General features: G+C 32.3%; 1 protein-coding gene across 1 annotated transcript in view; it reads left to right on the top strand.

Moving 5' to 3' along the window:
* Positions 1 to 13993, top strand: part of LOC131848443 (LIM/homeobox protein Lhx1) — a 73261-nt gene that overhangs the window by 36547 nt on the left and 22721 nt on the right. Inside the window, exons 4-5 of the mRNA XM_059198310.1 lie at positions 6505 to 6662; positions 7483 to 7701. Coding sequence (XP_059054293.1) covers positions 6505 to 6662; positions 7483 to 7701 — 377 coding nt within the window. The remainder of the gene's footprint in view (positions 1 to 6504; positions 6663 to 7482; positions 7702 to 13993) is intronic.

Here is a 13993-nt window from a genome sequence, read left to right as displayed (position 1 = left end):
CAAATATCAGCAAAGCTAAATATAAGTAGGTTTCTATCTACTTTGTGCTGTTTGACTTCACAGATTTTCGTGTGAGAAACGTACCTATAGATAGACAAACATATATGTACGTCTCAGATCACTCCTTGGAATATTTCTCTACATATTTTTTATAACAATTTACATAACTGGAATTGTAAAAATTTTATGGTAAGTATATAGTCTGGTCGGCGCTGTAAACAAACCGTAGACAAAAATAATTTGTAGCACCCGTAGTACATTATGCGGTGTTATGCCTGAATACACCTGGTATTGCTCACCGAATCCAGTATTTTCACTGTCACGTCACATTCTTTATTCAAAGTTTGCAAAGCAAGGTGCTTGTTGACATGGATAGGTGAGCTAGAGACAAGCATATGATTTTATATAGTCTCCTTGTAAGTAATAACTTGATTGATAAATGTAGAGCAAGTACGTTTATGAGTCTTAGTATTTGGCTATCTATTGTCTTTGCGTACGCTAATACGTGACAGAAGTGACGATATATATGTATGTCACTCTCTAATAAATATATATTTTTTCCATTTACCTAGCAAGCGGTGAAAATGTCATTTTAATATCTTGCTATACCGTTTCACACGCACACTCCCTGCGCAACGTCGATAAAAGAGGGCGTGGCCGTCGCGGTCGTTTCCACCAATCAAACCGTCGTGTTCTGCGGGTGCGTACAACACACCCTTTCATGTGTGCCGCTGTGCACACGTGTGTGTGTTGTACGGCATACGTAAGTACGGCACGCGGTATATGGGCGTAACATAGCTATACGCCGCGCCGGTCGCCGGCTACCGCCACAAAGACTTCCCATACCTTTTATATTCTTAGATTGTTATCTTGCGGATTCTTATTTTAAATTTGAGATGGTGGTTTCGAATTAACGGTCGCCATAAACACGCTATAAGTAACTTTAATAAACAAAATTATCTGTGATTTTTATTATTAACAACCTTAATATGCTGTTATAGATTTAATGATAAGATTTTCAGTCGTTGTAGTGGCAGTTTAATTCATGAGTTACGTTGATTGAATTGTTAATTGGTTTAATTGTCGTATAACATGATTTAGATGGGTGGTTTGTGGTCGTTTTTTATTAAAAACTTCAACATAATTTTTAATATCAGTTGGTTTTAAATAACTTTGTTGTTTACGTTATCTAAGTAATATGTTAAGTTATAAACAATAAGTAATAGGTAGACATTATTTTGGATATAACTAGGTACTTTTTTGTTGTAAATATTTTTATTTACTATTTCAATAGGTAGAGGGACCTACTAAAGGTAGCTTACGTTACCTAAGTATTTACAGTGGGTTACTTTCGGAGGTAGATAAGTGAAACCTACTATATAGGTAGGTAATACGTTATATGGTATTTTCTATGTATCACAAAATTATCTTTATTTTGAGATACCTAAGTGGGTATTAAGAACCGAGTAAGTATTGGTAACTATAATATTAAAACGAATCAAATAAAATGGAAAACTCGATTTCATTCTATTTCAATTTCAAATTAAGAAGCCTCAATAATTTAGTATTTTCCACATCAAAGGGAGCTGTTCCACGTTTGAAATTTAACGACAATAAAAGGCCGTTTTCCCGCCAAAATTCGATTAGGGACGTTGTGTCAGGACAAAGGAAGTCGTTTATTTGGGGAGAGGTTTTAAAATTGATTTTAGAATTGGGGCGTTTACTTACCTACATTTAGAGACGTATAGAGATGTAACTACGGAAGGTGCTAACCTACTGATAATAAGTATTAATACTTAGGTATATAGAATAAGTAGGGACTACGAACTACCGTCACAGTGCTTACTAATGGTAGGATAGCAGTACTTAGTAGTTATTATTATAATGGTAGTATTATTTGTCCAGTATTTTATTAACTTTACACATAACAATACATTCACTATGGTCTAGGTAGAGTCCAGTAAAGACTGGATGGAGGTCGTCTTAATAAGCTTTGTTTACGTGTTTAATATATTAAATTCTAATAAAAACAAACATTTAGATTAGAGTGATTCGAAAATCAAATATCATTAACTGGCCTAAAAGTCTTAGTGTCTTCATGATGACACTAAGACTTTTAGGCCAGTGCGTTTATGGCCAGGCCATGAATGCCTTGCCATTGTCTATTAATTATTTATTTGTCAGCGCAGTATCTCATCATTCACTGGTCCCTGTCAGGTGTAAAGTCACATAAACATCTGATATTTGTAATATTGGACAATAACGTCATTTAGTAGCTTCACACTATATAACGTGCATAAAATATATGAGCATATTATAAATAGGAAAAAATAACACTGTCCATCTAGTTCCACGCTTCGTCCCTTGTGTTATGGGTAGGTACTACACGACTGATATAAATACTTAGATTTTTTTTGCAAATAACCTTACTCATAACTACAATTGTTTACACCGTGCGAGGAATCGAACGCGTGACCATCGGAAGTAAAGCGGTGTGCTAAATCGCTAGACTACCAAGGCCGTCAAAACTTACTTCAACAAGTTATTCTTTTTATAAATATAGTTGATAAATATGTATAAATAGATCGAACCTACCTCAAAAGAATGAAGTGTTTGTCGTCTTTTTCCTATATCAATTAAAAACTCGGGTGAATGTACCAAAACTTGGCCGGTGTTGCAAAGATCTCAAGTGGCGTAGTAGTAAAACATTGGGGTGAGAGAGTGCTTGAGCGCGGATGTTTTACTACGAGTGTTTGAGTTCACTCCAGACGAGTTGCGATCGTATCTCGAGTGCTTGGGAAATTGTCGGGTATTGACTCCTTTACAAAATTTAAATTAAATTTTTGAATTACTTTTTTTATTTTATTAATATTACTATGGTTTTCTTGAATGTAAATGAACTAAAACAATTATTGAAACAAAGTCGAAATTAATTAAATTGTACTTAAAGAAGATAAATAACCCTTGTACCCGATACCGTGGATATTAAAAAAACTACATTTTAAATATTCTATTCATTTATTAAAAAATATTAATATTCATTAATTTATATCTATAAGGCACTGCCTGGGAGAATTTCGGTAATAAGTTTCCTCTGTATTAATTGAGACTCTATCTCTGTATCTACTTAATACCATTCGAAACCATCCAGTAAAAAAAATAATAACCCATCCTCACAAATATCCGATTATTATAAAATCGGATATTTGGAGAAAATAGGGTTGAAAATTTCCTGTATGACCGAAATTTGGTTGTTTTGTTTTTGTTTGTAAATATGTCAGAGTAATTAGATACGTAAGGCGGTTAGTTGCGTTACTTAAAGTAATTACAGTATTAAACTATACGTTGTATCACTGCTTGTATGTATCTACGGTAGAGTGCGTATAAATAATATATGTACTAAAGTAATTTTGTATTAAGCAGATATTAAAACACTAAACCATGCTTTTTAAGGGGAAGCTAATTATTTAGTTTTATTTTTTTAGTTGCATTGTAAACATTTACACACTCACTAGGTATAGATATTTAGTTATATAATATCTATACTTTATACTTGCATAATAATATCTAAGTAATATTTTTCAGTATGGATTTATACAATAACATGACCATTATTCAATTCCTGATGCATATTAACAAATAAACCTATCGTTTTATTAAATAATATTATAAAAACACCAGCAACATATAACTGGTAGGTAATATACATACCCTTAAACGAGTAGTTTCCCCAGGCGTGACTTGCAGCTGTGAACCGCAAGTCAGTCCGCCGGAAAAACTCGACACAATTAATATAAGTCAAATTCTTCAAACGCAATATCATCATTTAAGCTTTCATTATTAACGGTAATTTTGTGTGTATGGTATTTTTTAAGTTGTGATATTTCGTTTCTAAAAATAGACGTAACATTAGATACCTAAGTATATCTCTAAGTAAGATGTAATTGTAGTGTTAAAAAAACTGGGCTACAAGTATACTTATAAATGATTACATATAGGTAATACTTACGCCAGTATAGGTACCTAGGCTAGCTAATATCATAAAATTAAAAATAAGTTTTTACTTTCATGGAGTTGCTAATGAAAACAAAGAGTTGAAAAAACTTCTAAAAGAATGACCTTCACTAAAGTAAACTCAAGTAAAGTAATGAATTATATGAAGATACATGTGATATACACAAAACCGAAGCGTAATTTAACTACCAACCTAAACAAACCTTATAAACTGCCTTGCTGTTAGTTGAAATTGGTGAAACAGACGTACCCACGCAGAGAACGTTCTAAAAGTCTAACTTTGGTAAAATTAGATATTCGAGCAGAAAACATACAGAAAAAACATGATCTGAGTATGATTGATCTAATTTCAAGTTTATATTTGAAGATTAAAATATGTCTATAAACTTTCCGAATGACAATAACATCAATGTAGAAACTGAACCTGTTGAATGTTACTTAACCTCATTGATCGTATCTAACATACTATTGCAAGTGAATGCACTCACAAATAACGTTTGTAGATAATATGTATAGTGTTTGAACAATGGAAAATGATATAAGTATTTGCTTATTTATACACATCATAGACGCATCTAAACAGCACTGAAGAGTTCTCGATCGCCTCGGCTCCCCGGCTGCAAATATTTTATAACTGCCATCCCCTGTTTGCCGAGCATAAACGATTTTTCCACCCCTACTATTGGTTACTTAGCGTATACTCGAACTAAATCCGTGATTATGGATTTTAAGAAAATATAAATAATGAAAAGAGATTGATTATTTTTATATTATTGTACCTAATACATATTTTGTTTCTAATTTGATTTCTCAAATACATTTAAAATAAATATTTGTTTACTTATTTTTTTTTTTACAATATGACCATGTAATATGATAAGATGTAAATTTTTATATAGATATTTTTTACTGAAACATATCACTTTCCGTAGAATTTTACAAACATATTTTTTCATACAAACTATATCCCAATAACTACAAACAATACAAAAGAAATATCCAATATAGATATTTAAATATTCTGAAATAATGCGCTTATATAATTCTACATAAAGCTCTAAAGCTTTATGTAGTAGATACTATCATGAAGGATATGCATATCATGTCTTCTTGTAGTTCCATTACAAGGTATTAAAAAAATACCTATTACAAAGACAAGATAAGATACTTTATCTGTTATTTGTACTGGTAAGTTCATTATGCTATCTCAAAATGGGTATTGTCGAATTCGACATACTTTATTTAAAACAATTGTGATATTTAAATATATACATAATTACAAACTATTGTTTCCTCATCGAAGGTGACAACTTATTTTTGCAAAGTAGTAGGCTTTGCATTTATGGTTGTATATTTTTTATTCGAAATATGAAATGATTATTGAATGGAGTGTTTAGGTGCGAAAGCAGGACAGTAAAAGAATTTAAAAAACGAGCTTAAAAGTCATTGTAACTGAAACTTAATATCCACTTCTAAAGAAAAATGATATTATTTTAAACAATAGTATTATATTTTACAGCTTTTGTTAAGGGCTCAAATTTTTACAGATTAGGTTACTTTCATTCACAATAGTGAATAGAACTCCGGCGATATTTATTGTTTACTCAAAAGTTAAAACCTATTTTATTGTTGTTCATTTTTTTGGCTTTTATCAGAAAGTCTCCATACGTCCACAGAAGATAGACGTTCGATGACCAACACGCAAACTGTAATTTATGCTTCTCGGGTTCTATTTAAGCAGGTATTTGTATATACACAATCTAATAATGTTTGGTATAAGACCGTTTACTAAAGAAAAGTTACATCGATTACACAATTTTAGATTCGAGTTTGTTTCGAGAGACCGTGGTTATTTCCCTGTACTACGCCCCGTACCATAAGTAATTGTTTTTGTGGCTAATTCTTTCTCTTCCCGTTTCTTTGGGGACGCGCCCCGAAATTACATTTTTATTTCGTTAAACCTACGTAGGGGTCGGCGATTGCTTTTTGATAAGTCAATTTTTAGTCCATTTTAAAGGGTTATTGGTGTATGAAATACGAAGTGCTTCTTAATATGCATAGTTTAGGCAGCTTGAATGTATTTAGATATACTTTATGGTTTATACGTATAGGCACATTATAAGCCAGATGATACAATAATGTGGTGGTGCTGTTCATGTAGGTACACATATAGCGAAGGTAATATTTGTTTTTATTTTTAGCCTACTGCTGGAGAAGTGTCCCTCCTTATAAGAGGATAATTTTGCCCACTATTGGCTTGGTCTTGGTACCAATTTGCTTCTCTTATATCGATGTGACTTCTGGTATAATCCTTTCTTATATATGTTTTTACTAACTTACGCAAAATAGATACTATTTATTAGGTATCTATACTATTCCGTATAGTAACTACTAGTCAAATATCTCTCAGTGGTAAATATAAGGACTCAATTTCATATCTTTTCATAATGTCATGATAAACTTTTCTCATGTCTAAAATTTATTTTACAGCGGACTCGCTACTAGGTTCAGGTTCAGATGAGGAGGAAGAAGATGAATCGAGAGCAGCGAATAATTCGAGTAGTCCAGCGCACGCGCCGCATCCGGCGCTACATTCAGACCTCTCTCACAACGGCGACACCAAACCACACGAAGACTCGGAAGATCAGGTTGGTATCACATACCCTGTTAAATTAATAATAATACTGGACATTTCACACAGCGCCATCTAGTCCAAACCAAGGACACAAGTAGTGTTATGGGAACTTTACAAAAACGAAGTCTCAGATTGTAAAAGATATTATGTGAATCACAGCTTGGTTAGTATTCTATCTGTTGAATGTTTATTAAATTAAGATTAGTTGAATTCTGTGTACAGTTTATTACATACATAATAGGTATTCATAGAAAATACTCAGATCGGTCTACAAACAATCGTGTCTACTCATGAATAGAAAAGTTTGTATGGTAAGAGGAATTGAACCTGAGACCATTGAAAGTAAGGCATTGTGCTAAACCTAGCGGTAACCCGACGAGGTCCAGTATTAATATTAATATCACTGTTTATACGTAAATTTTAATCGAGGTAGACCGTACAAAATCGTCTGCGTGAGTTATGTCACCTATTTCAGACGTCAAGCAGCTTGCGTTGTTAGCTGTGTTACAGTTGACTGGTGAGAAATTATAGTAAAATTACAGAATACATAGGCACGACTCCTTAGTTTTCATACATGAGAGATCATGAGAGGTCACATGACATCTGTGTTGATGTTCACGCTACGGTTGTCATTTTCCATTAAGTGAGTCATCAGCTTGTTCGCCATTCTTGTTACCAAAATCAACAAGTGCAGTTACTACCACGTATACCTACCACTTGTAAACGTATATTAAAAAACTTTGTACTAAAATAAAGTAATTTCGACCATATAATGTCCTTCACCAATGAACCGTTCACATTGTCGTATTCAGTTGTTTTTCTTCCACACGCAGGGCTCCTTAGACGGTGATCCCGAAACAAGAGATTCACAAGCGGAAAACAAATCACCAGATGACGGAAATGGGGGCTCAAAAAGAAGAGGACCAAGGACCACAATAAAAGCCAAGCAACTCGAGATACTGAAGTCTGCATTCTCACAGACTCCGAAACCTACGAGGCATATACGGGAACAATTGGCGAAGGAGACGGGCTTACCTATGAGGGTAATACAGGTAAGAGTTAAGAATTTATGGTGCAATTGATTAACGGTGTAATTTTACGTGTTACTAAGCATATTGCAATGAGAGTATGCCGCAACAAGGGTCGGCAACGTAAACGTGTATCACGTTGTTATCTTGGTTTTTCAGGCGTCCATAGCCAGTTTACCATCAGATGATATATAAGATGGTTTGCCATCAAGGTAGATTAAATAAAATTGATAGTGCGTCTGTCTGTCTTGTCTGTTTGTTTGTAACCTTATCACGACTAAACGGTTCTGTTGAAGATCTTTTGATTTTAATTATAGGTGTGAAGATTGATTGTATCATAAAGACGGACATAGAGTATCTATTAAAAAAAGCAACGGTTTACAGCTGATTATCTAAGTATATTTATAAAATCATTTGTCCTTTGGTTATCAACGCACTGATTGATCAGAATTTCAGCGAAACTCTAATCGAAATAAATATACTACTCAACTTACAACTCGGATTATAATTAATATAGTTTAACCTTCAGTAAGAACAATTACAAGAAGAAAGAGATAGCGAAATCCTTTTAATTCAGAGGATACTTTCAGTTTTAATTCACGGGCAAAGTCGCGAGTATTATTAGTACATAGAATTGTATAATTTGGTAGGTGCATCCTTTTTAAATTTATTTTTGCCGTGAAACAAACATTCTTTATGAATAATATATTAAACGTGTCGTGCAGTAATATTTATAGATACTATTTATATGAAACGAATAGTATTATGACTTTATAACAATTCTGAAGTAGGTACTTAAAGATAAAAAAACGCGTTAAGAATTTGTAATAGATTTGTTGCGTATAATTGATTTTTACAACTTATATGCATTGCAAGTAACGTGAATTATATCTCTTTTTGAATACGTCCAATTAAAGACGCGTGAAGTTATGTATAAAAGGTGTGGAATTACATTTATTATCATAACAATGTTCAATTTTACAGATAGTTAAAGGTATATTAATCCCGAAATTTCATACTATGAGTTTTATGGTACATTACTTTTTGTAAAATAAGGATTTGGCTACCACACTAACCTGCACTAGCGACCATCCATAAATACGTCACACGTTGAGCGGAAGGGAAGGGTCGACAAAATGTGATATTGTGTGACACGGGGTAGAAAGGATACTAACACTCGTGACGTTATATTTCAATGTTTAATATATTTCAATGTTAAAAGACGAATTTGAACTTTTTTGAGAAATTTAAAAATATTTACAATTTTATCTATAGGTATGTTATCTTTAGTATTAAATAGGATAAAATAAGAGTCCCACAAAGGTGACAAAAGACAAGTGGCAGGGTCAAAAATAATTAAATTTCTGTGTCGTAATTTATATATAATAAATAGGTTTTTTATTTATTGTTTAGTTAAGTCAATGAAATCCTATTAATATTATAAACGGGAAAAAATGTTACAATGTTTCTCTTTCGTGCAATAATTATTGGACGGATTCGTATGAAATTCTCACTCAAAAAATAAATAGGATCCTTATTATCCGAAATGACGCAGGTAATACCGAGAGATACATGTAGTGTGACCACAATTGTGAACTTCTAAATTTCAGTCATGACTATCAAGCCATCTGTCTGGTTAGACAACAGGTTAGACCTACATTCGAAAACCAGGAAAGCGTGACTGACTGTCTTTCCGCGCTGTCAGCCATCAATATCTTGAAATTGAAACAACCTTCTATTAGGCAATGCGTAAAATACATTTACCTTTAGGAAAATGGTTGTGTCATAAAATTAATAAAAAATTTTGTGCTAATTTTTAATTCCAACAATGATTATTATATTTACATTTGCCTTTTTATATTTACATTACTCCTAGGAAGTATACATAAGAAAACACCTTAAGTAGACTAAGTAGTGATGATCAGAAGTACCTAATAGTCTGTTTGATTTATTGATGCAACAAATAATATACCTACATACCACGACGAAACTAGATATGAGATAGTACAATTTAAAGTAATGCGAGAATATATATCTACCTACGAAATCTTATTTATTAAGAAATATAATTGTATTAATTGCAGATCTATTTATAGACATACCATATTATTCTTAATCACGAAATAGTATTAGATACCAAAAAATTCTAGACATCATAAGAATATTAAGAAAAGTGCTTCATTATTAATTGGAATCATCACAACTAAATAGCGTAACGCTAAAATCGTTTACGAATAAAAATTGTACGTCCACATTACTAACACGCTTATAATTTTACCATAAAATTGATTTGAACAAAACCTCTATTCATCACACGCATAACCTTCGGTAACCGTTACAAATGGCCGATACTCCATCATGGCGGCCGCCGAAACGTTCGCAAATTGAATATTGCGCGCGCATCCGTTCAGAAACGAGTGGCGACGTGACAAATATCCTAATTAACGAAAGCAGCTTTACAGAAATATTTAGTCATGAGTATGCATACAATTGTAAATTACAGTTTAAGGACTCATTTATAAAAATAAATCAGCGATATTATTTGGCTATCGTATCGTGTCGTATCGTATAGTCATTTTAAACCCACATTGCTGATCGAGTTCCAGTAATTCTACCCCAATCTAACACATGGAATCACGCAATTCTCCACACCGTCTCAGCAACAGATGTCTGTTAAGAGATTCGTCAGTTTGTCCGTCACGCTTTTTGCTCTCCTTCCTCTTTGTTTCAGTTTTTGTTGCACCTGGTTTCCGAACGAAAAACGTCTAGATTTTTTTCCCTTGACTACCGGAGTGTTTGTAAATGTAGTAGATTATTTCTGTGATGAAGTAATGAATTAATTAAGAAATTTGACAGTTTTTACTGTCTTTAAAGTAACTAGCTAAGTATAGCATGTAATAGTAAATGGGTTGTATCGAATTTACTAAGACGACAGTCGTGTGTATGTATTTAATATGTGAAATATTTTAGATGGCAATAATTCAATTATGGTCATATTATTTATCAAATATTGTTGAATACATAAGCATAGGATAGAAACTAAGATTTGTTTAATTCCGTTATTTTTAAGCTATACAAATTATTTAATAATTATTTCAAACAGTTTTCAATATCTTCATGAATTAAAAAAATGTAGGTTTGATCATACATTGATAATATAACAACCTCTTAAAAATTAAAATGTTGTTTATAAAAAACAGTATAATAGGCTGATTGAAAGTGTATAAAAAAGTATTAAAATCTTGATAATGATAAATATATCCACTACATATTTACACCAATACTTATCGTGTGTAACAATATTTTTTCATGTTGAAAAACAATGTCAAGTATGCTAAGTGGGTTCATAAACAATATTTTTTGTGGACGTTTGTCAAGTCCCGCCAGATCGCGCGTGTCAAATGTTTGTGCCACCACATGTGGCCCGGGGTAACTGTAAAATGGCTTTTTGTCCAAATATTCGGGATTTAACTAGTCAACACTGGTTCGTGTGAACGATTCACCGCTTGAGGAAGCCGCGTAGCGGTCTCTTTTGACATTCCAGAGTTAAAAATTGATAGGCACTTAAACACGCATTGATAATTTCCTTACATGCCGTAAATTAACCATATGTAAATCGGTGTGCGTTGTCGTTCATTCAAGTGTTTTACACGATCGTAGAAATTCCGTCGCTGATTGTTATTTATGATGACACCATGAGATTCTATTTTTATACAATTTGCTAAATGAACTAAAAGGGTTCCGCCTTTAATAAGTGTCTATGGTATCCTCTTTTTTGATATGATGGTACTTGTGTCTACTTTGAAACTAATTTCTTCTATTCCATCTAAATAATAATAATATATTTATACTTAGACATATTCTTCGGCAAGTATATGACAAACACTTTTGAACGTCAATACTTACCACCACAAAACCATTAGTTTTTCAGACAAGTTTAAAAAATTATTGACATTGTTATATAATAATGCCACTATCATAAGTTATAAGGGTAAGTACATTCAGAAAAAGATATACAGTACCAACTGTGAAATTTCACTAGAATGGTGTTTACTTAATCAGTTTAGAATTATATAAAAATATATTACCGTAGATGGATGGTCACATGGGCCGTCTGCTTGTTTGCCGGAGTCGTAGTATAAAAAACTGTTTTAAAAATATGTATATTTATAAAAAAAATGTGATTATGTTATTTACTACCACGGTTTTAGATGATGAAACATATTCAAAGAATGCAGGAAGGAAAGTGGTATACAAAAATAACTAACCGAGTAGACGTTTCACCTTAACGCGATGTCACCCGACCGCGAAACGAGAAAAAAAATAGAATATTTTAATAAGTTCATATATCGTAATTTCTTTAGCGTGACGTCCCTGTCGCCGCGCGTCGTGTTCTTATTGGCTCATATTTTATTTTGACAGCTTGAGTAGTTAGTGTCTTACCAGGGCTGTCAATGAACTTTCATTCAGTTTATTGTACCTACCGTGCATAATATTGTATGTTTTATTTATTTTTCTTGTGACAGATATGTAATTTATATAGTATGGATTTTTTCTATAATTTTATACATCAAAGGCCGTTTTATGTAAATAAATATTCGAAATGAGTATAATATGACTGTTACTTAACAATAAATCAATTTATTGTTTGGAAATAATAAGCATATAAATTAATACAATAAAGTACAAAACGTATATATTAGCTATTGACAGTTTTATATTGTTGGTGATTTATAAGTCTATATAAGTATATATCTATACATAGATATCTGTAATAAACATGTACGTTGTCTCTCCATATAAAATATATGAGAAAACTGTTATTGGGGAATTTCTTTAACGTAATAGATCGAAAGAAAATATGGTTAGAATTTTAGTTTGTTTTCTATTTACCTACCTGTGCTATTGTGCGCGTTAACACTAATAATTTTATAGCAAATAACGGTATTTACCTCCCTCGACGTTTCGAGCAGGCCGTCGCCGTCGTCACAAACTGTCTAAAACTATTCGAATTATTGTAACATATTTATTTATTTTATTTATTTATTTATTTACGTATTATAGGTATTAAGATCAGGTTAAATTTTTTTATTGTATATTTACCATGTAATTATTAATGTAATTAATTATAATCTTTGTTACATATCTACTAATAAACATAAAATTTTTAGAAAGTGAATAAGATCAGGTTAATAATAAAAATAATGTATATTAAACACGAAAAATAACTATTCGTAGATATCTGTAGTTACCAGTAAAAATTAGAGGTCGGTTTATTATTTATATATTTATTTATGTATATTTATAGATCAATATAACAATAATTAGACGACCTCTCGGTGGTCTAGTGGTTTAGCACACCGCTTTACTTCCGATGGTCGCGGGTTCGATTCCTCGCACGGCACAAACATTTGTATTCATGAGTATGATTGTTTGTATCGGTCTGAGTGTTTTCTATGTATAATATGTATGTATTTACGAAAAAAAATTATATCTATGTATTTGTATCAGTTGTCTAGTACCCATAACACAAGCTTTAGCTAGCTTAACTTGGGACTAGATGGCGCTGCGTGAATTGTCCTGAGATTATTATTATTATTATTATTATTATAAATAAATGCTAATTCGAGACACGCACGGTGCATATTCTTCCAGTAATAGGGTAATTTGTAACGCCTAACGTCTCGATGACAAACCATCGCCAAGCGAATTGCTACTAGCCTACATTACTATTAACTTACTAGTGTAATTTTAACCCCTTTTTAACCGTGTCTTTTTATAACGCGTGCTAGCTACGTAATCATTTATCTATAATTTTGTTGACAATTTGATTTATTTATATTAAATTTCTTAATTTTAGTATTAAGGTACATGTAACAATTGATGTAAAAGTAGTTTATATCTTTTTGTTTCAATAATGTCATTGAAGCAAACAGATAATTATTAATGATGATAAGTTATCTTAATATAATAGTGAAAATAGTACCTAAATCTGTTAAATTGATTTTTGAGATTAAGAGTCGGGTCATAATAATATAAATAGTCTACGAATAGTTTATCATTACTGATAGGCTATCGAGAAAGTAATTCCCATACGGAAGCTAATGTCGCCACTTGATTGATAGTGCGGCAATAAAACTGTTTGTCACTGTAGCAGCGAACATGTTATTATGTCACCACCGGCCACTGAGGTGACGCGCGCTGATTAATGTATATGCTTGGGTCGTGTGAGCAACCTTAATACGTCCTCTTGTCTATGGTCATTAATGGCGCGTAGGTCAGTTATGGGTGACACTACAGGCATCATTAGAAGACC

Source organism: Achroia grisella, unplaced genomic scaffold (assembly GCF_030625045.1).
Source record: "Achroia grisella isolate CSIRO2021 unplaced genomic scaffold, CSIRO_AGI_Agris_v1 utg109, whole genome shotgun sequence".
NCBI lineage: Eukaryota > Metazoa > Arthropoda > Insecta > Lepidoptera > Pyralidae > Achroia > Achroia grisella.
Note: the sequence above shows the minus strand (reverse complement) of the source record. Positions and strands in the feature narration are given on the sequence as shown.